Source organism: Citrus sinensis, chromosome 8 (assembly GCF_022201045.2).
Source record: "Citrus sinensis cultivar Valencia sweet orange chromosome 8, DVS_A1.0, whole genome shotgun sequence".
Classification (NCBI taxonomy): Eukaryota; Viridiplantae; Streptophyta; class Magnoliopsida; order Sapindales; family Rutaceae; genus Citrus; species Citrus sinensis.
Genome location: NC_068563.1, coordinates 28632587 through 28657394, shown reverse-complemented (window position 1 = coordinate 28657394; position 24808 = coordinate 28632587). Strand labels below are relative to the sequence as shown.

Here is a 24808-nt window from a genome sequence, read left to right as displayed (position 1 = left end):
CGTCAGATCTGTAACCCAGTTAATACTCTTAACCACGGTTGAAAACTAACCCTGGTTAATTACCTAAACTCAGAAAAGAGTTTCTTTTTTCCCCTCAAGTCAGAGAGAGAGCTTCACTGAGTTACAAACACAAGCTCTTGCATTGTGTTCTTGTAGGCGCCATCTCTCTTGATCCTTTGGCCTCTCTAGATATGTTGTCTGTTCTTAAATTGTCCTCCAATTTATTAACTCTCAATTCAACTTCTTTGCTTCAACTTCCATTTGGTTTGAAACAGCTTGAGTTTTCTTCAGCTGGTCTTTAAATTGTAATAAATGAGGATTACCTCTTTTTTGCACCAATTCCAGTCGCGATTGAAGGCGTTCGTCGCCGGTACTCACTTCGTTGCACACTTGGGCCACCACCAGAACTCATCTCGTTACCTCTTTTTCGCACCAAATCCTTCAGGCAAATGAAGCTCTCCTTCACAGCTACATAAAGATGAAGATGTTGTTGGGTGTTGTTTACGTGAAAGAGAAGGCTAAGTGTAATATTCATTTCGTGAAAATTTTTATTTGCTTTTGTCCACTGGTTAGTGCAGAGCACTGGTTAATGGAGTAAACTCTTACAATTTTCTCAGACGTCAATCCTCACAAATCTGCACTTTTGATTTCTTTTGAATTTTAAAGGGTAATTTTACATATTTACCCTCATATACTGATGGCATAAGTAACCGGATACTAACGGGAGGGGAGGTGGTTGTAATTACGTGGATACATTCTCTCTATGTGTCAATACTGTAAACCTCAGGGGAGGTCACTAAAAATTACCCTAATTTTTAATTGTAATCCTTGAAAAAAAAAAAATTATTTGTAACTTTTTGAATTCATGCGTTCGCGCTTAAACGCGCGGCGAGTATAACTTTTTCTCTCAGCGCGGGCTCTAAATTTTCAGATGAAAAAAATAATGCCAAATAATTGATGATAACTAAATTAAAAATAATACTAAAGAGTAATAATAAGCCATAAAATTTAGTATAGATTTATTGTGTATAAATTATTGTGACATAATTTTGTTGGTTTCATTCAAACTTTTGAAATTAAGTAAAAAAACAAAAATAATTGGTTAAATAACTTAATGACTGAAAATTTTTGTTAAGCTAAAAAAATAAATGGACTTATGTTGTGTTTACTTGCTGGAGTAGGAGTGAGGAGTGTGGATTCCTCCCACTCCAGCGTTTACTTTCTCTAAATGGGAAGAGAGTGGGAATCCCACTCCGTGGGTCCATCCATTTTTTGAGTGGGGAGTGGGAGTGGGACTCCCATTGGGGGAGGTGGGAGTGGGAATCCACTCCCACCTCTCCCTTTTTTACTCTTTTATTTTTTTTAATTTAATTTAATTTAATATTTTATAATTAATAAAATAAAATAAATATTATTATATTTATTTGAATAATATTATTATATTTGTTTGAATAATAATATTATATTTAACTAAATAATAATTTGCATTGATTCTAAGTTAAAATTATTTTAAAATAATATTATTATATTAATAGAGAATTAATAAATGTAATATTATTATATTTATTTTAAAAATAATAGTATTATATTTATTTATTATTATTAATAATAAATAGTTTATTCTAAGAAAATATTAATTTTGTACTAAATAATATTATATTATTATTTTATATAATAATAAATTGAATAAAATTATATTAAATAAAATAAAATAAGGGATCATTTTGTATTAAAATTAAGAATTTATTGTTCATAATTAAGAATATTAATAATTATAATAAATTTATAAATATAATAAAATAAATATTATTCATTAAATATATTTTTTATTAGTTTTGTAATTAAAAACTATAATTCTTTAAATAAGGATAAAATTGTAATTTGAAACTATTTACTCGCAATCCAAGACAAAGTAAACACATAAATTGGATTCTGATCTCTAATCCATACTTCCATTCCAGTGTAAGTAAACAACCTACTCCCACTCCCACTCCACACTCCTAATCCTAAGATTCTCACTCCTCAGGATTCCCAATCCAATCCAAAAAGTAAACGCTACCTTAATGACTTAACCGATTGAAAGTAATTCAATTAAACCGTTAAGTTTAAAACATAAATGCCCCTAAGATTAAAAACTTGACCAAATTTGTGTAGGTACTAGCATTTTTAAAATTCGAATAGAATAATTGATAACATTCAATTTTTTATATGAGTAATGCTACACATCCCAAATTTTTTATCCCAAAAAATTATCGCAAATGATGTGTCATTTATCAATTGGTTGGTGAGATAATACAATTAATTCACTTAAATCTTGTAAAGAATTATCAACCACTTAATTAATGACACATCATTTGAGATAATTTTTTGGGATGTGTAGCACTACTGTTTTTATATATTGATTTAGCTGTTTGGTTTGATTTTAGGAATTTGTATCCACCTTTAACCAAGCCAAAACATTTATAATAGAGGTGAGCAGACAAATCACTGCCAAGAATGTAGCCAAAGTGATCATTTTGTTAACTTAAGTTTTAAAAATTAACAAAAATCAATCGGTTCATATTTAAAAAATTCAAAAATTGAATAAAACCACAAAATCCAAAGAATCGCTCTAATTCAATTCAGTTTAATTCAGTTTATATATTAAGTAAAAATCAATCAATCCAATTCGATTTAGAATTGAATCGAATTGTGCCCACCCAATTTTATATACAAAAATGTAAACAATAATTTAAATAACAAAAGAATAAACTAAAGATCCGCATTAATATGGGCCAATGATCTTTTAGCCTTTAAGAAACTCAATAGGGTTGAGCTTTTAACACTCCTTTAAAATTTAAGAAATTCTAAAATACATTAGAGGTATTATGTTAGCCATACAACAAATAAATGATATTATGACATGTGTGCATTTAGTTTGAAAAACTATCATGCAAGTTGTGATTATATTAAATTCAACTACATATGACATGCATGCATCAATTGATTATAATACATCAAAAGTATTTTAAAATTTCTCCTAAAACTTTTATAATACCCCTTTTAATTTATTTTCTAAAATATCCTAAGTTAAATTGATAAAATGTAAATTCATATATGAAAATTAATCATATTTCTTTTTAAATTACATACAAATCCTGAAATATTAAATATCTTAAATTTTTTCTTTTTACTGTCTAAAATCCATTTTGATAATTCCAAACTCTTCTAATTTTTTCAAATATATATATTTTATTTAAAATTTAAAATATTAATATTAATTATAAAATAAGTGTGTGTAAAAAACTTGTTAAAAGAATAATTTATGTAAGTTTTAACCAAATTTTCATTGAAAACAAAAAATACATTAATTTATTTAAATAATTGCAATTAAAAAAGATTCTTATGAAAAATTTGAAGGGTGTCAAAAGGCCTACTCAACCCAATAACTCACAATCCATTATTGTGGATCTTTAAAATGTCCCCTCAATGTCTCAAACTCCAAACTGACCGGAAACCCTCAGATCCGGTTTGACCCATTTACAGTCTCACAAGAAGTCCTGAACTGAACTCTTCACTTTCCCATCGCAATTCGCTAGATGAAGCTCACCCTCTCTCAACGACAGGTAACAAGCTTAAAATTCCACTACAAGCGCAGAAATTTATGCACTCACAGACCCTTTTACTCAGATAATGACGAAAAAGAGTCACAATTCATTGACACACTTAAAAAAATCATACGAGGAAAACAGAGCTGGAAGCTAGCATTGGACGATGCCGTTTTATCCACCGCATTAAAGCCTCATCATGTTGAAAAGGTCTTGATCCAGACTCTAGACGATTCCAGGTTAGCTTTAAGATTCTTCAATTTTCTAGGCCTGCATAAAACCTTCAACCATTCAACGGCGTCCTTTTGTATTTTGATTCACGGTTTGGTGCAAAACAATCTCTTTTGGCCTGCAAGTTCGCTATTGCAGACGCTGCTTCTTCGTGGGCTAAGCCCAAAAGAGGCTTTTGATTCTTTATTTGATTGTTATGAGAAATTTGGGTTTTCTTCAAGTTTGGGTTTTGATTTGTTGATTCAAAGTTACGTGCAAAATAAGAGAGTCGCAGATGGTGTTTTCGTATTTCGGTTAATGAGAGAGAAACATTTGATGCCTGAAGTTAGAACCCTGAGTGGGGTTCTAAATGGGCTCGTCAAAATTAGGCAATTTGGGTTAGTGTTGAAATTGTTTGAGGAGGTTGTTAATGTGGGTATATTGCCTGATATTTATATACACTCGGCAGTGATGAGAAGTTTGTGTGAATTAAAAGATTTTGTTAAAGCCAAGGAAATGATTCATTTTATGGATTCAAATGGGAGTGATTTAAATGTTGTGGTCTATAATATTTTGATTCATGGACTTTGCAAGAGTCAAAGAGTTTTTGAGGCTGTTGAGGTCAAGAATGGTTTTGTAAAAAGAGGAGTAAAAGCAGATGTTGTTACCTATTGCACATTAGTGCTCGGATTGTGTAAAGTGCAAGAGTTTGAGTTTGGTGTGTGGTTGATGAATGAGATGATCGAGTTGGGTTTGGTTCCAAGTGAAGCAGCTGTTTCAAGTCTTGTTGAGGGGTTCAGGAGGAAGGGGAAGATTGACGATGCTTTTAACTTGGTAAATAAATTGGGGCCACTCGGGGTGGTACCTAACTTATTTGTATACAACGCGTTGATCAATTCGTTGTGTAAAGAAAGGAAATTCAATGAAGCTGAGTTTCTTTTTAACGAGATGAAACAGAAGGGTTTGTCTCCAAATGTTGTTACTTATTCTATTTTGATTGATTCATTATGCAGAAGGGGAGAAATGGATATTGCAGTTAGTTTTCTTGGTAAAATGGCAGATGAGGGGATAAAAGCAACCATCTATCCTTACAATTCTCTGATAAGTGGGCATTGTAAGTTGGGCAATTTGAGTGCAGCGGAATCGTTCTTTGAAGAGATGATTCATAAAGGATTAACACCAACCGTGATAACATACACTTCCTTAATAAGTGGATATTGCAATGAAGTAAAACTGAATAAGGCATTCAGGCTTTATCATGAGATGACTGGGAAGGGCATTGCACCAAATTCTTACACCTTTACTGCACTTATTTCTGGTCTCTGTCGAGCAAATAAGCTGACTGAGGCAATTAAATGGTTTGATGAAATGCTGGAACGTAATGTTATGCCAAATGAAGTGACTTATAATGTACTGATTGAAGGTTACTGCAGGGAAGGTTGCATGGTAAAGGCATTTGAATTGCTTGATGAAATGGCAGGGAAGGGCCTTGTAGCAGATACATACACTTACAGATCTCTGATAACAGGTCTTTGTTCTGCTGGTAGAGTGTCTGAAGCTAAAGAGTTTGTGGATGGACTTCATAGAGAGCATTGCAAGTTAAATGAGATGTGTTATAGTGCACTTCTACATGGTTATTGCAAAGAAGGGAGATTAAAGGATGCACTGGGTGCTTGTCGTGAGATGGTGGAAAGGGGCGTGAACATGGATCTTGTGTGTTATTCTGTACTTATAGATGGATCTCTAAAACAGTCTGATACAAGGAGATATTTTGGGCTTTTGAAGGAGATGCATGACAAGGGACTGAGGCCTGATAATGTAATATATACAAGCATGATTGATGCCAAGGGCAAAGCAGGTAATCTCAAGGAGGCATTTAGACTTTGGGATATAATGATTGGTGAAGGATGTGTCCCAAATGTTGTGACATATACTGCTCTGATAAATGGCTTATGTAAGGCAGGGTACATGGATAAAGCTGAGCTTCTATGTAAGGAAATGCTGGCTAGCGGTTCTCTTCCAAATCAAATAACATATGGTTGTTTCCTTGACTACTTGACTAGAGAAGGAAAAATGGAGAAAGCTGTACAGCTGCATAATGCAATGCTTGATGGACTTTTAGCAAACACTGTCACATACAATATACTCATTCACGGCTTTTGCACAATGGGGAAATTTGAAGAGGCCACCAAGCTCCTTGGTGGAATGATGGACAATGGCATACTCCCTGATTGTATCACCTATTCAACAATAATCTATCAGTACTGTAAAAGAGGTTATTTACATGAGGCTCTTAAGTTATGGGACTCCATGCTAAATAAAGGTTTAAAACCTGATCCACTGGCATACAACTTTTTGATATATGGATGCTGTATTAGAGGAGAAATCACCAAGGCTTTTGAATTGCGTGATGATATGATGAGAAGGGGCATTTTTCCTTCTCTAGTCAAGTAGTCAAGGAAACAACCATATGTTATTTGATTTGGAAGAGAACCGCTAGCCAGCATTTCCTTACATAGAAGCTCAGCTTTATCCATGTACCCTGCCTTACACTTGTTTCTCTCAATCTTGCAAGTTGCTCAAAGTAGTTTGCCCCTGGATACTTAGTTGTAACATGTATCGGACAGAAAAGCACGGACTCGGAACATGGTTTCACTAAGATATTTTCTTAAATTTAGGCCAGAAGAATGATGCTTCAAGGTAACATTTTTTACCTTGGCTTAATCTGATGGCCGGCATTGCCCATTGAAATATACATTTTTAGACACTCTTCATGTACGTTAGGCATTACCTTTGACCTTGTAAAGTGGGTGAGAGAATATGACTAGCATGATGCTTGCGAGGGAACCCTGTCCTCGTTACAATAGAAACATTAATAAACCTGCAGACTATAAATTAGTTGTAACCATCATTTTTTCTTTGATTCTTCATAGCTATTACTTTCACTGAAATGAAATTTATTACAATATTTTGATTGCCAACTTGGAATTATAGAGGTGGGTTATTCGTTCGCTTCTGACTTTTTGCATTCAAATTCGAAAAATCACATCTATTATGTCAAAAAAGCCTTGTAATTACAAGTGGTAATATTACTAAGACAAATTTCATTCCTGTTTATTTCATATCCAGATTATGACCCTTGCCATGGGCTATGAATGTGCCAATGCAGCCGAGGGCCAAGTGCTCCAGCTTCAGATTTCCATGTTTGGGTAGAGGAAAGATTTAAGATCCCCACTATTTGGTGATGCACTTGATCCTTAAAATCAGGCAATAACTCATACTTCGTTAATTTGATATTCACAAACCATAGTATGCATAATTAGCAAAACTACCACGTATTACCATAGAAAGTAGCTTGGTTGTGTTGACAAAAACCAAAAAGAGGTAACTTCGATCTATTTCATACAAAAGTGTCATTGCACTATCAACTAGAATCGCACAAGAAAAATGAACGGTATTTCTTCACTTGCCAATTATGCATAAGTAACAAGAAAAATGAAACATCCATTTATAAAGTTCAAAATGAAACATCCATTTTCAAAGTAAAAACAACCCTAACAGAGGGTTATCCATCCCCCATCAATTGAAACACCTTAGCTTGACGAAATAGCTATAAGTAGCCACTCATCCCATAACTTCCACACCACAACAAATCAATAAAGACATCATAAAGACCACTGAAATGGTTCTAGACGAGAATACTGCATCGGTGAAACTTGAACAACAAACCAATATCATAATTCAGTTAGATTCAAGCTGCCGCCACAAACTATTAACATTTCACCTTTAGGTAAAGCACAAAAGATAAAAACAATCTCAATTGCTGAGATCAGGAGCCTTTATTTAGTTGGCACGGTCTTTAAATACGTCAAGACCCATCTCAGATGGATCAGTTGCCTGCAGCTCCACTTGAATGCCATCTAGCTCTCTCTTGAACCTGTCCTTGGAGCTTGCATAAATCATCTTGCTTCTTACTCTTGCAGTGTCGGGAGACCTTCATCAGTAAATAAACATTACCAACCGTGATTGGAAGTACATTTTGAAAGAAAGTAAGCTTTAGGAATATGATATTTACCATGCAATGAAGAAAATCCTGCTTTTTTGGCAGTTCTCTGCGGTAACAAAATCATAATCATACACAGCATATCGGCACTCCTCAGCAGGAAGGCTGGCAGCAAAATCTTCATAGGTTTGAGTTGGCTCACCAAGTTTTTCCACAATGACCTGCTTCTGCTTCTCCTCAATCTTAAATACTATGAAGCGGTAGGTTCTCTTGGCTTTCAACTCCAAGAACTTTAGCTTACAGTCATCATGTACAGCCATCCCAGAAGCAGCATTAGCCTGCAGATAGAACGAAAAGGAATTACCCATGAGAAACCTAGAAAAAAAGGTGCAAACAGGCATGAAGTTAACTTAAAACACCTTGCTCATTGTGATTCCATCTTCATTCTAAATAAGTCAAAGGCATTCAGCTCATTAGCAGGGCTACTAAGATCACAATCTGCAATATTTTATTATTATTTTTTTCAACTTCTGTTCCCGATGTACTTGTAAAACTTTTCAAATGTTGAATCACAAATGTTCAGATGAGCCCAAAATAAGCAAGTATACACTCATGCATCACAAAACCAAAATATCCATTACATCCCTTCCATGTATAAATAAAATTACAGTCTCATGTAGTAAACAACATGCGGCATTGAATTTTGCAGTAGTTGGAAGGACACTAGATTATGCTAGTAATGGAAGAAAAACAATCAGAAATTAAAAAAAAAAAAAATTACAAGTCAATGACTTAGTGTCAATGCAAATCCTTTCAAAACAGAACCAAGTCAAGCAAGGCAAACTTGGTGGCAAATCAAACAATATAACATGTCCTATCAAGCACCGTAATCCATATCCACACGTAACGTCCATAATTGCAATACAAAAAAAAACATCTTGAAAGGCAAAATAGCAAGATCAAAACCACTTTCTTTGAGAAACCATGGACACTAAAGAGCAAGGATAGGAAGAAACAAATTACTAATAGGCAAAAAATTTATTCACCAATTATCATTACTTTAATGATAACTAAAAACATGACAAGAATCTTATGATTGCAGAACAAAACACTTGAGGCATCAATATAATATCAGACAAATTATGGCAACTACAACGGAAGGAAAATGGTAGACAATTCCATCCAATCAGCATAGAATCAGAGTGTCGCAAATTAACCCCAGAACTAGAAGATCAATTCTAAGAACATACTACTGAATAACTATTTCATCTTGCTCTGTTAACAATCATGCAATAGCAAAGCTGTTTGAATTGATACAGCATAATATTTACTAAAAACACCTTGGAGAACTAATGAACTATAACACCACCGTTATAGGAAGTGTCTTCAACAATCTGTGAAGTACTTCAGCATCATCACTATGAACAACACTAGCAAAACATAACTCAAAAAAAAAAAACATATTCATGCATTTATAAGAATCAAATACTCACATGGCTAACAAAAATGATCAAATTAACATTAAAACCAACAGAAAAAAAATACCATCTATTTGCCAAACCAAATACTGCAATTTTAGAATTGTACAAGACACGAAAACAGAACAGATCAGATCAGACCCACTACAAAAGTTAGAAATTCCCAAAACAATTAAGCATCCATTTATAAATTTAAAGATCTATAGTCAACGCACAGTGACGATATAAGAAGACCCACATCAGATCTAATCAATCTTTAGCTCCAAAGAAACATATTTCGAACCCAAATAAAAATTATAGGAAAAAGTGAGCAAAAATTTAGTCGTAAAGTTGAAAGAGAACTAACTCACCATGGTTTCTAGGATCAAGATCTAAGAAGCAAAGTACAGAGAAATTTTGCAAGGTGAAGGAAAGTTTGTTGGAGAGGAAATGGAGGTTAAGATAATGAAGGACTCTCTTCTACTTGTTTTATATTGTTTTTATTCTGGTTTTTTTTCTCAAATTTTCTTTTTGCTTTGCTTTTTTAATATTATGAAAAATCTGACTGGTGACTGGTGAATTTGGTGGCTCCACTGTCCGCTAAATATCATGATGGCGGTCATGCGTGACAACGGAGGGAAAGACTGGCTGTCGAATGAGAACATGACGCGTGTAGCGAAAGTGAGATGTCTATTATGCCCTACATTTACATTCCTTTCTCGGTCGGTTTTGGACAAAACATAACAAATTTGACGTATTTGCGCAGTACAAACTTCCTTATTAGAGAAAATTGGTGGTAATTTTCTTAATAATTTTCTAAAAGATTCAACTTGCGTGCTTATTCACAGCGTTCATGTATAGAATTTTTACCTCACGACTCACGGGGCGATCCTTATTTTAATAAAATAAAATATTACTAATAGATTAAAAGAAACAAATTTTAATACATTATCAAAGAAAATATTGGGTCTTTAATGCATTGAAATGTATAATTTTTAATATTTTAATAGTATCCTCATTTTATTATGATTTTATTTTTGAAAAAATTCATGAGCGGGAGATTCTATTAAGACTATATATATATATATTCTTTTAAATGAGGGTATTTGTGCTTGGATGGTGGCTCAAGCTCCATGAAAATCTTATATTGGTTAAGGAGGTTCTACTTCATGGAAAATAAAAGAACTTTAGTTGTAGTAGACTATGACCAAGAAACCATCGGCTTCGCTTGGTGGGCCAAGAATGCCTAGCTTATCAATTTATCTAGTAAATTGTTGGGCGCTTATATAGTCATGTTAGATTAATCGACTCTGGCTAGAGTAATGAACATATTTGAAATGGCTCATTTTTGCACCAAAAAATAATAATAATAAAAACATGTATAAACAATAATTAATTTTACTTCCCTGTTTGCTACTCTAAGATGGGGGTAGGTCTTGATGGAGATGTTATAGATACCTTTTCAAGATGATCATTCTTTCAAACACTTTGGGAGTATTCTAAGGTCTGCATCAAAATAATGAATTAGAGCACACGGAGCTGTTGGATTTCTATTAAATAGTGGTAAAACAAAAACAAAGGAAAGGAAAGAAAAAGTAAGTCATTGAACAATTGCAACTTCTTCCATTAACTTAGAAAACAATTTGAATTGATGAGACACTAAAATAATAAAGTTATATTAGTATATAAGGGATTTGGATGATATTTGCCACATAGAAATCTATATAGACATAGATTATGATTTTGTAATTCAAGAAAAATAAATAGAGTGATTGTTTACTTTTTTATAACTTTGAAACTATCGATAGAGACTATTACGGAATGACGGTTTTGAATTAAGTAACCCAGTTAATAAAAAATCACCATAAATTAGAAAAAAAAATGAAATGGATTTTTTGAAGTATCGAGAAAATTGATCCATTTTTTCATTTATACAAGAACAAGAAAAAAATTAAGTTTACTGAGAACTTAAAGGGCTTTACCCCTCAAATCACACAAAGATGGGAGCAACATGGTAACTTGAGTTCTTACGTGAGCGGTTCATCTAAAGTGAAGATGTTCTCACTAGAAAAGAAATCTCTCTCTCTACACACACAAATATTGAGAGTACATTAAAAATCATATTTTTTATCTTTAAACTTCATCCGCATGTGAGAACAACTTTTCTTTTGGTTTAAAATTATGGAGAACACATTTTGTAATTAATTTATTGTTCACGATCAAGTTAACGATAAAGTTAACAATTTGTTATCCGTTCGAATATTTTTAAAATATGTGTCACTTTTTTAAAATTTATCAAAACATGTGTCACCCAATGATAATTAACCTTTTTTTTTTCATACACTTACACAAACTTGCATATCTATTGTAAGTTTCAGTTGGTAAGGCTAACACTCGAGGTGGGGGTTGTTAAAAGAGTAAAGGATTATTTTTCACAGTGTTATGGTATTATATTACATGTTAGGTAGTGATATTTATTGTAGGTATCTCATATCCTATTTGTCTTTATATTTGCCAGTAAGCTTTTAGCGACTTGACCGATTGTATGGAGTAATATATTAATGGTATATTAACGTAAATGTATGTAATAGACTATATATTTATAGGCTGGAACTTAGGGGTGAGCAAATAACTTGACCTGCAAAATCTGAGTTCGAATTGGATGCGGATGAAGAATCCAACTTGATCATGATCGGATCCAATCAAGAATCTAATACGATCCGAATCACAATGCACACACAAACATAAATTTCTAATCCGATCATAACTATGTTCAAATCAAATTACAAGTTCAACTTGAGTTTGAATCATTTCTTTTTTTTCCAACCCAATTAATCTAAAACTTGATTGAGTTGATTCAAACCCAACCCAAACCTGAATTTGTCCAACCCCATTGAAACCTATATATACTGTTAAAAAAGAAGTGTAAATGATAAGATTAAATCGCTCGTCTTTTTTTTTTTAAAATAAATTTCCACTAGTAGTACCATTATTAGGGGTGAACATGGGTTGGTTTGGATTAGACTTTAAGTTAATTCAAATCAAATTATAAAAATATAGATCCAACCCAAATACTTTTAATACAACCCAAACCAACTCACTTGGGTTTGGTTTGAATTTTATAATCAAAATATTTTTTATTTTGATCAACTTAATTATATCAAAATTATAATAATTAATAATTAATATTAAAATATGAAAAATATTGTGGATAAAAAATTAGAAAAGAACATGACATCAATAATAAACTTCCACAAACATGACATCAAAAAGTAAATTAAAAGAAAAAAAATAAAAATCTAAAAGTATTAACCATATTACAATACAAATAAATAACCAAAAAAGAAAAATTATAATGTTGAATAGTTATAAAGATGAGTAAATTTAGAAAAGAACATGATTCATACCAAAATCATGAGAATAACAACAATTTAAAGTCATCGTCTATGTTATTATATTTGATCCAAACTCTGCATTAAATAAAAAATAAATTAATGGAAAAAAGACTAGTGATAAACAAATATATAATTTTTTTAAACTTATTATGATGAACAGTTACCTGACATCATGACTTCATAAAACTTATTGTTGGTTCATCTTGTAATGGGACAAAAGTCTTACGTAACCAATTTTGTGAGCATATCAAAGCTTCGACCATCTTCAAACTTAAAGAATTACGAAATGAATATATGATGCGTCCTCTAGTACTAAATGCATATTTTTAAGCTAATGTAGATATTGGAATTGCAAACACATCATTTGCAATGTGTGAAAGGACTCAATATTTTATTGAGTTCATTTTCCACCATGCCAAAATCTCAAAGTCATCGTCATCAACATGTTCACATGGCTCCAACAAGTACCTCTCTACTTCATTTTTTTTTTTTATCTCAACACAATCATCTTTTCTTATTTTTTGTTTGAACTTTACAACACTTGAAAGTTTAGAAAACCCAACCTTTTTATCAAATTTCCTACTATCAATGATTGATGACTTACTAGCACTACTAGATGATCCACAACCATCAATCTTAGTGTTAAAATATTTATAGTAATTATAAAGACGTACTAAAAGATTTTTCGCCTCTTTAGTCTTCTTACCAATCTCATCAGTAATAAAAATGTCTTCAAAGCAAAATGTCGCTTATTTTAACTTATAATGTTGATCGAGAATAATTGAAATGAGCAACAAATTATTCAAGTTATGAATTGAACCCCAATATTTATCATATTTATTTTTCATACTTGTTGCCATTTTATATAAGACAAGATTATCACTATTTTCAATTAGTAATGTCAAATTAGAATAAATTGAGCACATTAACACTTAAATATATTCAACATAAAGTGAAAAAATGGCAAAGTATTGCGAAGGAGCCCAAATCTCCATAAAACCAATATAATTTAATCTTCTCATTTAGTTTTTCAACTAAGAAATTGAACGAGTAAAGTTCAAGTCAAGTGGTTTTGGTTCGACTTGAATTTCAATTTTAACCATCTGAAAATGAACAAGTTTTAATTAGATCTTAATTTCTGACAGATGCTTCTAGAGACATAGCGGGAAATTCAAAACGAAAATACTGGATACGGAAGAAAAGCCCTTAAAATTTTCAAAGGGTTAATTTTGTCATGCTCCCAAATGTTTCAACATTTTTCACCACGCACCCATATATTTCGACAATGCTCACTTCACACCCAATTTCGTTAATTTGACCGTTATGTTTAATGGAGCTATTTGAAATTTAAGTAAATATTCGAAATACCCCTTATCTTGAATTAGAGAAAAATAAAATGAGATAAAATGTTAATTTAATAATTAATGTTTACATTAAAAAAAATTATTTAAAGGTTATTAATAATAATTCTATCAATTAAATTATCAAATAAATTTAATTTATCATCATCAAATAATATTTAGGATATAAATTTTCAAATTTACCTTTTGACCGTTAGAATAAACGGTCAAAATAACGGATTTGGGTGTGGAGTGAATATTGTTGAAACATTTGGGGACTCGGTGAAAAATGTTGAAACATTTGGGGGCAGGACAAAATTAACCCATTTTCAAATCGAAGCTCGCTTCCCATTGGTCCTTTTTAAACGACGCAGATCGAAATAAAATCATCTACAACCGTCGATTTCCTCTAAATCCAAAGGTCCAGATCCTACACTCCAAACAATTTCCCACCCTCAAACTCTTTAACACTCATCTATAAAGCAGCGCACCCAACAGCCACTATCTCGCATTCACACCCACGAAACCCGTAACTTTGTTGAAGTAAATCTTTCTGCATTTTGAGGTTGGGTCATGGATACACCAGTCAAAGTGAAGAAGGGAGCCGGCGGAAGGAAGGGAGGAGGACCGAAAAAGCAATCCGTTTCCAGGTCTGTGAAAGCGGGGCTCCAATTCCCAGTAGGTAGAATCGGGCGTTTCTTGAAGAAGGGAAGATATTCGCAGCGTGTGGGTAGCGGTGCTCCAGTTTACATGGCCGCTGTGCTCGAGTACCTAGCTGCTGAAGTAAGATACAAGCTTATCCTTGCTTAAAAATTTGATTAAATCAAAGTTAATAATTTTTTTTTTCCAAAATTGAACCCAGTACCAAGCAAGCCTTTTTCTTTTAAAATATGTCTTAGGTGTTGGAGTTGGCTGGGAACGCGGCACGTGACAACAAGAAGAAGAAGATCATCCCAAGGCACGTGCAATTAGCGGTGAGGAATGATGAGGAGTTGGGGAAATTACTCACAGGTGTGACGATTGCAAGCGGCGGCGTTTTGCCTAATATCAACCCAGTGCTGTTGCCAAAGAAGACTAAGGAAAGTGTTGCGAAGGAGCCCAAATCTCCATCCAAGGCTACCAAGTCCCCAAAGAAAGCCTAGATTAGTTGTATCTTGAGTGCTACCGCATGTAATGTTCAGTCTAGGTTTTCCCATTTTGCTCTTTTTTCTTTTGATATATGCTGTGTGTGTGTTGTTAGCATAGCCTCGGCCTGTTAAATGAATCGAAACAAGTTGTTTTTTGTAACTATAAACCCTTTCAATATGGGGATTTAATTATAGTTTATAAATCTTCTACAAGAATTTGTTATTGATATAATCGAACTCTTTTTCTTTATAATTGAAAGTTGGCGCCTTTAAATTTTAATCGAGATTAATTTACCAAGCTGAAGCCCGGTTTGTTCGTCCTGCTCGCTTCTTTACTATGGAAAACGGTGTCGTTTCGTTGAACATTTTACTTTCCTCTATAATGTAACAGCTCTACTTACTGTAATTGAAACGGTGCCGTTATTTAGTAACACATCACCGCTGGCAACTCTAGTGACCAATGCCCGTGCCTGTCTGGTGCTCTGCGCTTTATGCTATTGTGCACCTCGCTGTCGGCACACGATAAGAGATCATGCAGTGGTTGAACGGCAGCGTTCGTTTTTCCCATTCAGTACGCTTCATCAGATTGCTATCGGATTCAAACTCTCGTACCAAATTATTCATTGGAGGTCTCTTCTCTCGATTTTTTCGCCTTTGATTCCCCTTTTTTTTTTTTTTTTAAATTTTGGGGCATATACATATTATTTTAGAATTAATGAAACTCTTTTAGAGTTACTGATTTTAGGCTATTTCAATGGTGGGTCTTATTATTATTATTATTATTATTATTCACTCTGAAATATATCCTTCATGAGATCGTGTCCAAATTATATGCAAAAACATAAATTGTATCATTACTCTAAGCTAATTCGAAGCTGTAATTTTTTTTTTAAAAAAAAAAAATTGCAGGGCTTTCGTATGACACTAATGAAACTGTTTTGAAGGATGCTTTCGGACAGCATGGTGAAATTATTGAAGGTGATGTCCTTGGTGAATTTTTGGGTGACCATTATGGTTCTTTATAGCCGAAAAGTCTTATCGGGAAATCATTGTTATTTTTAGCAGTTAAGGTTATATGTGATCGTGTGACTGGGCAATCAAGAGGATACGGTTTTGTGAAGTTCGCTTCTGAAGCTGCAGCCGGGGAGGCTATCAAGGAAATGGATGGCCTGGTATGTAGAACTTCAAAAGACATCGATATGTTAAAGTACAGGCTAGTAATGAACTGTTATGTTTCTTTGTAATCCATGTGTGGCTTTATGGTTGTTTCAGTTACTGGATGGCAGAAACATTCGGGTGAATTATGCGCACAAGGATTGATACTTGGACTCAGGTGTAAGCATATAGTGAAATTGGTATAGTTGATTAACTCAGGTGTAAGCATATAGTGAAATTAGTATATTTGATTAACTTTGAGAGAAAAAGGAATCGCAGCTGATGAGATCATTTTTTTTTTTTCAGTTTGGTCAGTGGTTGCTTGGACTTTGTTGGGTTGGTTGGGTTTCAGTTTTGCTCACTTCTTGTTTTACTATTTTTGGTAAGCTTCTGGGTGCTCTAAGATACATGTGATGAAGGCTTGAATGCCTTGCATTAATAAACCAACTCATCATTTGTATTAGTTTGAATAAGTTCTGGGTAGGATGCAGGTTGTAGGCTGTAGGCTGTAGTTAGGACTTTATTGTTTAACATTTGAACAGTTGAAAACTTAGAGTTTAATTTGAACATTCCAGGTTTATTTCACTTAATCAGGCCACATTAGGATCATGGCTTGGCATCAAATGAAATTGAATGAGTAGGGGAATTTGTTTAGATAAACCGTATCTTCTTTTGAGACTACTCGTACTGAATTCTATTTCTAGGCTCATCATGCTTTATTTCATAGTCGATTGATGATCACCCACTGTTCCTAGTTCCTACCATCACCATGAGGTAGGAATTTGGATAAAGGAGATGCCAGGATTCTTTCCGTGGCGTTTTCCATTTCCTTTTCCCCTTACCAGTTGCTGTTCTAGCGCCTATTTTAATCTCAACAGGTAGTGCAGTCCAACAGCAACTGGCTCATCAACATCGACAACCAAAAGGATTTATTTTTCAACAGCGTATGCCACATTCTTGTATTCCAGACATTTTAAAGTATAAACTGCTTCTTCAGTTGTGGAATTTGGAAATAAGAAAACAGAATTTGAAATTAGAAATCATGTGGAAATAATCTTCAAGCATGATTTAGAAACAAAGTTGAATTGCTTTATGGAATGGTGTCGGCAGCAAAACATTGTATGAGCTAATTAAGAAAGCTAGATCACTGTGATCTGTTGCTGCAAAAGCGCCTTCTACTTGTCATTTACAATTTTTAAGCCTTTCAACAACACACTCAATTTTCTGAACATGGTAACAGTTTGGCTCTTGATTTATGCAGGTCTAACGATGCAACAATTGCGTTTAACAAGAACTGCCATGCAACCTAATCATTTTCTAAATGTAACTTTTCACTTTTAGATTATGTCCTTTCAACGACTCAGACTCCTGAATCTTTCTCAACTTCTTCCATCTTTTTGATGATGAAACATGTAACTTGTTTTATTTTTTGATGATGAAACATTTCGAAATCCTGGTTTCCGCGTACATTTTTTTTCTATAATTGAACGGGTCTCTCTATCTTACATGCATGTAAGATACACTCTCCTCACATGAATAGTGTGTGGATTCCACACATATACTATTCATGTGAGGAGAATGTATCTTATATGCATGTAAGATAGAGATTGCCTAATTGAACTGGCTTGAAAGTTCCCAGCAAATCTATATGCATTCTTCTATTCTTTGTTGTGTGATGCTGTGGTTCAAGTAAAGGAACTTGTTTGAATCACCAGGGATGTAATGTCAGCCTCAAAGACTTGAAATGGTTATACTACTAACAGAATGGATGCACGACCACAGACAAAAAAAAATGTTAATTTCAATTTGATCTCATATGACACACAGGTTGACAGGCAGCCATTTGATTACATCTCGGATATCATACAGGCTGCCATGTGATAAAACCTATCACATGTTACACACTATTTTTGGTTGCCGAAGCTAAAAACAGATATAATAAGGACTGACATAGTCAAAACTGCTTAATTTTCAAGGGCTGGCATCCGTTCCAGGACTTCTACTCTTTGCAACCTCAACAAAGATCAGCCTCCCATTCACAATCTGTGCAAAATAACAAGATAAACTGACATTGGTAGGACTCGAGGTCAAGAATTATAATTTCACGACAACAGCAGGCAGCCTAATCACATGCAAAATGCAGCAAAAGTAGTGCATTTTGGCGGCATGTATTGCGGAAATGCTGATGTAAAAATCTGCCATTAGGCAGACTGTAAAGAAAACGAACTAAAATTGCAACAATTCAAAGAGACCATGGAGGGTCAGGAAGTTAGAAATAAATGACACTAGAATTCAAATCGACAAATAGTGTACGAGGGAAGAGTTGCATATAACCCAGAAGTAGATTTTGCTTTTAATACAAAAGAGAAGTTCCAACATAGAATCAGGAAATAAAAATACTGGAGTGAGAAGAGCCACACAGCTATTAACTGCAAATATATATTACCTGTGATTAGGCTGCAACATCAATACCCAACTCTTTCATTAGTAAAAATTGTAAAATTCTTCTTAGCCAACATAACAATTTGGGGGGGGGGGGGGGGGGGAGAGGGGGAAATGATTATGGAACGAAGTTTCTAATAGTATGGTCTTACATCTCAACAAGAATGGATCCTTTATTACAAACAAAATTAACTTGACTAATAAACCCATATGAGTTAAACCAAATTAATTAAGCTATAAATGCAGTGCATGAGAACAAACATCTCAGAAAATGTGAAAACTAATAAGCTTCTATGAGTTGCCATTATTAGCAGTCATACAATGGACAATATAGAAAAACCTAATTCCTATCAAGCATTTTCCACGATTTTGCAAAACTAATTCATAGTGAAATCCTTATACATGAATAAACCTCAAAAAAAAGGTATGTTTATACACACACACACACACACAAAAATAAAACTATAATGCATAAATCAAATCAAAAGGAGCTGGTACCCTGCCATCCATGGTCTTTAATGCTTTCTGTGCATCATCCTCTGACTGAAATGTGATAAAGCCAAACCCCTTCGGTCTTTGAGTCTTTGGGTCCGTTATTAGCTTAGCTGCAGACACCGGCACACGATTTAAAAGCCCCAAAACAATAACAAACTAATCTTGATTTTGAAAATTATAGAATCAATTAAAACATTTGATGAAAATTATGCTAAAATTACCATCCGTAACGACACCAAACCGCGAAAACAAAGCTTTGAATTCTTTAGTTGTGATGTACGACGACAACCCTATAAACGAAATCAGAAATCAAAACCTAGACAAATTCAGAGAAAACATATTAATTTTAATGATTGAGAGAGGACATACTGCTGACGAAGAGTTGCGCGCCTTGTGCTTTCGCCATAATCGCTGCTTCTTCTATGGCCCAAACAGCGGACGGGTTCCCTCCTAAGTTAAAGCGGCTAGGCTTCTCATCTCCAACGACATGTCGTCCTCAAGAATGTGAGTATACGATATGTAGGTTACAATTATTTTAGGAAACGTCTTGACGTTCTTCGTGTGATCAGGCCTTTTACAAATTAGTGGAATGGGAGGGCCCGCCCAATGAAATTAAGCCGTGTTTTAAATCAAGGCTAAATTTTGTGCAATAAATCACTTGTTTCTCTAACCTTCTAGCTGCCTCTGGTCCGCGAACAAAATTTTATTGACAATCCCAACTTAGAGGATCGGAAGTGCGCATCTCTAAAAGATTTAACATATATTATGATAGATCATTAATCCAAAGATTTAACATATAGCAATTTCTTTTTTTCTGTTGAGTATTTAAGGATCTTCTAGCCTATTATACGTGTCTTGTCTCTCTGTGTTAGGATTTTATGTATGTCGATGATGACGAAACCAAGACTAATGCTTAACATCCCAACAATTTTTCTTAATTCAATTTGGGATGAAATATTTCTTAATTATACACTTTAAGCGACTCTTCGGAAAGACAGAATGTAAGAATTCCTAAACCCCATGACACCCCGGTGGAGGCAACGCAAAATCAACAATCTATCCCCGATCCAAGCCGGGGAGAAAGTCTGGCTACCTAGTCTTAGGGGGGCATCTATCTGGTGCACCTATTGGTGAAACCTGAGCGTAACTATGTCACGTGAAGTGAAGAACCTCTGCTTCCTTTTTTAGACACCTTCCCTGATTATTCCCCGGTAGCCATAGGGGAAAGTGGCTGGATCGAATCCATGGCTAGCATGGGTTCAAGCATCTAATCTGTTTTGGTAATGATTGTTGTCGGAAATAACTGCTCCGTCAAAAACAAAAAAATTGCAAATCTAATATTCAAATTATAAATTACATTTTATTACACAATTTATCTTTTCAGAAACTAGTTATCAAAGTTTCAGACTTACAATTGCAAACACACAAATATTATCGCATCAAATTAAGGAGAGAGGAGAGGGGGGGGGGGTGAAGAACAGACACAAGGGGTTTGCTTTCGTACCAAATTTATTGGCAAACCATAGACACAATCTTGAAAACATTTACATTTATCACTTAGCCAGAGATCTCAATGGCCTTAACTTCAGGTTTCTTCTCCTCCTCTTTAGGAACAGTGACTGTGAGCACACCATTCTCCATGCTGGCCTTAACCTGTTCCATCTTAGCATTGTCGGGCAACCTGAACCTCCTCAGGAACTTGCCACTGCTCCTCTCGACGCGATGCCACTTGTCATTCTTCTCTTCTTGCTCCTTGCTCCTCTCTCCGCTTATCTTCAGAATCCTGCCCTCTTCAACCTCAACTTTCACTTCTTCTTTCCTCAGCCCTGGAAGATCAGCTTTGAATACGTGAGCCTGAGGAGTCTCTTTCCAGTCAATTATTGCATTGGCAAATTGGGATGTTTCCCTATCCGAAGACGGCACATTGGTAAGGGCAGAGGAGAAGAACCCGTCAAAAGGATCCCACACATCTAGTGAAGATGGATCGAACACGTTGGTTCTTCGGCCGCCGAAGATGCTTGGAATGAGTGACATGATTGGAAAATTATGAAGCTAAGAAAATGTTCAAGAGTTGGAGTAATCTTTCCTTGAATGCTTTGATCAATTTCAGGATGAAAATGGAGAGTCACAAGAGGCCTATTTATAGGATTTTGAGGAGGATTCTGGTAATCTGGTTGCTTTTTATTAAAGTAAAATGAAATTTCTGGTTCTTTCGTGGGCCTTCGGGATATTTAATAAGATATATATAATATATCTTTCTTTTGTCTTATCCCTTCAATAATCAATATATCACAGTCAATGGTTCTCTCTTCTATAATCTTCCACCATCTTCATAGCTCATAGCTCATAGGCATCAAAGAATCTTTAACAAAGATAAACGCAAAGGTCAAATTTCATTTTTCAGAATTATAAATTACGAATCAATAACATTATCTTGGTTCAGGTATAGAAACCAATGGTGCAGCAAATTTAGAATTATGTTAATTTCTTAAATATGTGTACAAGTTCATGTAGATAAAAATAACTGATGAGGGTGACTTGGTGAGAATCATGTACAACCGATATGTGGTGAAGTATATAGGTTCAACAAAGGGTAATTGACACGGCAGTCCCCGTTGTTTGGAGAAAATACAGAAAAAACCAGTAGTTGGCTAACTAGTTGCCATTATGGAAACCTGGTCATCAGACACAAAATGCCAAACAAACAAGTAAAAGTAACTGGCTCAATCCATTATGAAGCTGGTTCACATTACAAGCAAACATATATACCGAAAGATTTGCGAGTGAAAAAACACCAGAATTTTCAGCGAATAGCAGCTTCTGGTGTTAATTTTGATTGATGTATTTCAAAGCTACCAAAAGTATTCAAGCGCCTCAAATATCTTTGTAGCAACTGTTGTTACAAACAAATAAGCTGCTGTTCTTTGTGTTTGCTCCTGCTAGTACTCTCTGTTTCAGCTTATGATCTTCGGTTTCTTTATGTCTTCTCGGCTGCTGGACTTCTTCTTTGGCTTCTTGGCTTTTTGACTTCTTTATGGCTTCTTGCTTGACTTCCTACTTGCTCTGCTTTCTTCTTTCTTGCTCTGCTTCTATATTCCTTTTTTTTCCTAGTGTTCTTTTATAGTGAATTTAATAGGAGGTGTCAACCAACTATAGTTCTATTTATTACATCTGTCCAGCAACTATTTTTAATTGATATTATCCATTTCAATAATAACCTCACTTATTTTATTCACTAATAGTAACCATGAAAAAACAATTCATCTCCTTATATCATATCCAGAGTACAGAGAAGATTAAACAAATCCGTAAAGAATTGACCTAAATGGAGAAACAGAAACGGAAAAGAATCATGTGGAGCAATTGCATGTTAACCTAGCTACCGCTGCTCTGATGTAATTGAACTATATATGTCATTACCCCGGTTATCGTCTAGTGACTAGTGATTACGTCTCTTATTTTCTCGGCACCACTCCATCTGCTCACCACTCCAGTACAGCAACCTGTCCCTGAAATTAAAAGCCTTCACTCAAAATTCAGAACCCAGTCATAAAACCCACATTCAGGAGCAAGCCCCGTGGCAAAGCTTTGTATGTTCTGAAGTTCCATTATTGATTCACAAACTTACAGATACAGGATGACTCTTATTGATTCACAAACTTACAGATACTCTTATTGATTCACAAACTTACAGATACAGGATGACTCTTCCTTCTTTGATCAAATTAGTGGGAGATTCAACTTCAACCTGAAGAACATAATGCATGAATATTTTGATTCATTTGATGCAGAAGACAGAAACTACAGGTGCAAAATATGATCTTACATATTGCCAGCCCAAGGGTGTTCTGCAGTAAATACAAGACATATATGCCATTTTGGTTCTGCCAGAGGCCACATAATGTTCTGGGATGCTTTTCACCAAGTTCACTCTATATGTCAAACAACAATGGGGTCATACTTTCTAATGGAATAGTACTTCATCACAAAAAAATACAAATTCTAATATATCAAGTTATATTGAAAATATCAATGGATGTCTCATCAAGTGTAGTTGAAGAAAATATCTTACGCGGTCTCCAGGTTGATTGACCAAGTATCCCCATGCTGCAGAATGTATTGTAAGCAAAAATTATTATTAGAACATGGGGTCGCTTCATGTCCAAAGAATCTGGCCTTTCTTGGTAAACAAACTCAAGCAGACTCAATCACGCGCGCAGAGAAAAGAAAAAGCACCCGAATGAAATTATGAAGTACAACAAGATGATTAGAGAGAAAAAGACGTACAGCCATATCATTATCTCCAACCAAAGCAATATGCATTTTGCATTCACGGCACATGTAGAACTTAATGCCTTGCCGAGTATGATCAAAATTAACAATATCAGAGCACTCTGCCATTCCAACTTCAAGTGATCAAAGATCTCAGCAACTCTCTAAATGCTCTTAAAAAGAATCCTCCAAGAAAATCCTGCAGCTTTGAACTAAAAATCAATCTTATAGCAGCTGCAATGGACAAATGGTTGAAAAGAAAGAAAGTGATGGAAGAATTTCAGTTCTTGGTTCTGATATTTCAATTGGGTTATTTGTTGAAAGAGATTAAGAGAAGGAGGGAGGGGTTCTTGAATCTTGATGATCGTGAGTTTTATTTATCACAGAGGAGGAGAAGGAGAAGGAAAAGGGTGGAGGGAAAAGCAGCTTCGGTGATTCTCGGTTGTAACTGTCGTCTTGAGAATGAGGCGACATCGTCTTAATCGTTCGCAAAGTCGAAATAAAGAAGTCCCTAATTGGGACCCACAGTCTACTGTCAAAGTGTCGATGTGTATAATACTCCAAACATCTTATTTTTCTGTCCGCTCATTTAATAATTTTAAAATTTTTATTTTTATTCTACATACTCTTATAAATACTAAAATAGTTCTCAATTAAATTACGTGTAATAAATATTTTATTTTTCTCTCTATAGCCATAAAGTTATTTACTGCACCCAAATAACTTTCCTTCTCCTTCTCTTCTTCTAAAAAAAATAATCTATGACAATTTCTAGATTCCTCTAGAAGAAGTGGTCCATGATTTTTAATTTTCAATTCACTACTACATAAGAAACCAAAGAAGGTGACTTTCTCTAGTCATGATTAGAAAATTATGATAAGAATCAACCGTTAAGTTAAAGGTAAAATAATAAAATAAAATAAAATAAAGTCTTTAAAGATTCATTCACTTCACTAAATAAATTTTAATGAGTGCTCAATATGGGTGTGAAGAGTATAAATTGTCCTTAATAACAATTAAATTATTGACATTTAAGTAATATAAAATTTAATTATATTAAAAGTGTCCAGAGTAGATTTGAAAGTAGAAATAACTTTAGTGCTTTACCATATTCAAAATTCACTATTTTTTGACCTTTCAAAAAAAAAAATAAAATAATTTCTTTGAAGTGAACTGGCCAAACGTACTCATGAAAGGGAACATCAGCAATACCCAAATAAAACGAATCAAATTCTCTTCTGATGTAAGCTTGGATTATACAAATACATTAATTAGTAAAATAATTATAGCAAAAGAGTAGATTTTGATCGGGCGAAGATTATCAT

General features: G+C 34.2%; 6 protein-coding genes across 14 annotated transcripts in view; 2 read left to right on the top strand and 4 right to left on the bottom strand.

Annotated features, from left to right (window-relative positions):
- The first annotated feature begins 3439 nt into the window (after window positions 1-3439).
- LOC102628281 (putative pentatricopeptide repeat-containing protein At5g59900) lies at window positions 3440-6765 on the top strand. Of its 2 annotated transcripts, XM_025101911.2 has the most exons (2): window positions 3440-3605; window positions 3732-6765. In XM_025101911.2, the coding sequence occupies exons 1-2, from the start codon at window positions 3579-3581 to the stop codon at window positions 6249-6251; spliced, it is 2547 nt and encodes an 848-aa protein (XP_024957679.1). In that variant the 5' UTR covers window positions 3440-3578; the 3' UTR covers window positions 6252-6765. The 2 variants fall into 2 exon arrangements, with proteins under 2 accessions (XP_024957679.1, XP_015388832.1); XM_015533346.3 differs by having other exon boundaries at window positions 3440-6765.
- Window positions 6766-7281: 516 nt separating this feature from the next.
- LOC102628579 (actin-depolymerizing factor 1) overlaps window positions 7282-24808 on the bottom strand; it is a 44251-nt gene continuing 26724 nt past the window's right edge. Inside the window, exons 1-4 of one of the 3 annotated variants that reach the window (XM_025101912.2) lie at window positions 9629-9806; window positions 8220-8298; window positions 7873-8138; window positions 7282-7791 (exon numbers count right to left, since the gene is read on the bottom strand). In XM_025101912.2, the coding sequence (XP_024957680.1) occupies window positions 7641-7791; window positions 7873-8138; window positions 8220-8228 (426 nt within the window). In that variant the 5' untranslated portion in view covers window positions 8229-8298; window positions 9629-9806 and the 3' untranslated portion in view covers window positions 7282-7640. Of the gene's footprint in view, window positions 7792-7872; window positions 8139-8219; window positions 8299-9628; window positions 9807-24808 lie in introns of those variants that run through there. The other 2 variants (XM_052432426.1, XM_006488217.4) reach the window with 2 other exon arrangements.
- LOC102626838 (histone H2A) lies at window positions 14488-17725 on the top strand. 6 transcript variants are annotated; one of them, XR_008051140.1, is made up of 8 exons: window positions 14490-14775; window positions 14892-15748; window positions 16064-16097; window positions 16182-16291; window positions 16392-16452; window positions 16581-16656; window positions 17153-17218; window positions 17536-17725. XR_008051140.1 is itself a non-coding variant. In XM_015533349.3 (6 exons), the coding sequence occupies exons 1-5, from the start codon at window positions 14566-14568 to the stop codon at window positions 16437-16439; spliced, it is 654 nt and encodes a 217-aa protein (XP_015388835.1). In that variant the 5' UTR covers window positions 14488-14565; the 3' UTR covers window positions 16440-16452; window positions 16581-16983. The 6 variants fall into 6 exon arrangements, 1 of the variants encoding a protein (XP_015388835.1); XR_008051139.1 differs by lacking the exon at window positions 17153-17218 and having other exon boundaries at window positions 16185-16291; window positions 16392-16454; XR_008051138.1 differs by lacking the exon at window positions 17153-17218 and having other exon boundaries at window positions 16185-16291; window positions 16392-16474.
- Window positions 18056-19791, bottom strand: LOC102626540 (small RNA-binding protein 11, chloroplastic). The gene is made up of 4 exons (XM_006488208.4): window positions 19581-19791; window positions 19433-19501; window positions 19215-19321; window positions 18056-18317 (listed from the first exon to the last, which is right to left on the bottom strand). Exons 1-4 carry the CDS (start codon window positions 19615-19617, stop codon window positions 18246-18248), a joined length of 285 nt encoding a protein of 94 aa, XP_006488271.1. The 5' UTR covers window positions 19618-19791; the 3' UTR covers window positions 18056-18245.
- On the bottom strand, window positions 20528-21336 carry LOC102626248 (17.4 kDa class I heat shock protein-like). Its single transcript, XM_006488207.4, has one exon. The coding sequence runs from the start codon at window positions 21243-21245 to the stop codon at window positions 20769-20771; it is 477 nt and encodes a 158-aa protein (XP_006488270.1). The 5' UTR covers window positions 21246-21336; the 3' UTR covers window positions 20528-20768.
- LOC102625958 (protein yippee-like At4g27745) lies at window positions 21921-23932 on the bottom strand. The gene is made up of 5 exons (XM_006488206.4): window positions 23499-23932; window positions 23284-23318; window positions 23038-23143; window positions 22904-22959; window positions 21921-22720 (listed from the first exon to the last, which is right to left on the bottom strand). The coding sequence occupies exons 1-5, from the start codon at window positions 23610-23612 to the stop codon at window positions 22651-22653; spliced, it is 381 nt and encodes a 126-aa protein (XP_006488269.1). The 5' UTR covers window positions 23613-23932; the 3' UTR covers window positions 21921-22650.

Excerpts from the sequence above, each read along its gene's own strand:
- LOC102628281 (XM_015533346.3), top strand. The coding sequence starts at position 3,579 with ATGAAGCTCACCCTCTCTCAACGACAGGTAACAAGCTTAAAATTCCAC.
- LOC102626838 (XM_015533349.3), top strand. The coding sequence starts at position 14,566 with ATGGATACACCAGTCAAAGTGAAGAAGGGAGCCGGCGGAAGGAAGGGA. Across the intron at positions 14,776-14,891 it reads TCGAGTACCTAGCTGCTGAA|GTGTTGGAGTTGGCTGGGAA; the intron begins GTAAGATACAAG and ends AATATGTCTTAG. Across the intron at positions 16,098-16,184 it reads GCATGGTGAAATTATTGAAG|TTAAGGTTATATGTGATCGT; the intron begins GTGATGTCCTTG and ends TATTTTTAGCAG.
- LOC102626540 (XM_006488208.4), bottom strand. The coding sequence starts at position 19,617 with ATGGCGAAAGCACAAGGCGCGCAACTCTTCGTCAGCA. Across the intron at positions 19,502-19,580 it reads CGCGCAACTCTTCGTCAGCA|GGTTGTCGTCGTACATCACA; the intron begins GTATGTCCTCTC and ends TTTCGTTTATAG. Across the intron at positions 18,318-19,214 it reads TAAAGACCATGGATGGCAGG|ATTGTGAATGGGAGGCTGAT; the intron begins GTACCAGCTCCT and ends TATTTTGCACAG.
- LOC102626248 (XM_006488207.4), bottom strand. The coding sequence starts at position 21,245 with ATGTCACTCATTCCAAGCATCTTCGGCGGCCGAAGAACCAACGTGTTC.
- LOC102625958 (XM_006488206.4), bottom strand. The coding sequence starts at position 23,612 with ATGGCAGAGTGCTCTGATATTGTTAATTTTGATCATACTCGGCAAGGC. Across the intron at positions 23,319-23,498 it reads TTGGAGATAATGATATGGCT|CATGGGGATACTTGGTCAAT; the intron begins GTACGTCTTTTT and ends TACATTCTGCAG. Across the intron at positions 22,721-22,903 it reads GGAAGAGTCATCCTGTATCT|GGACAGGTTGCTGTACTGGA; the intron begins GTAAGTTTGTGA and ends TTTTAATTTCAG.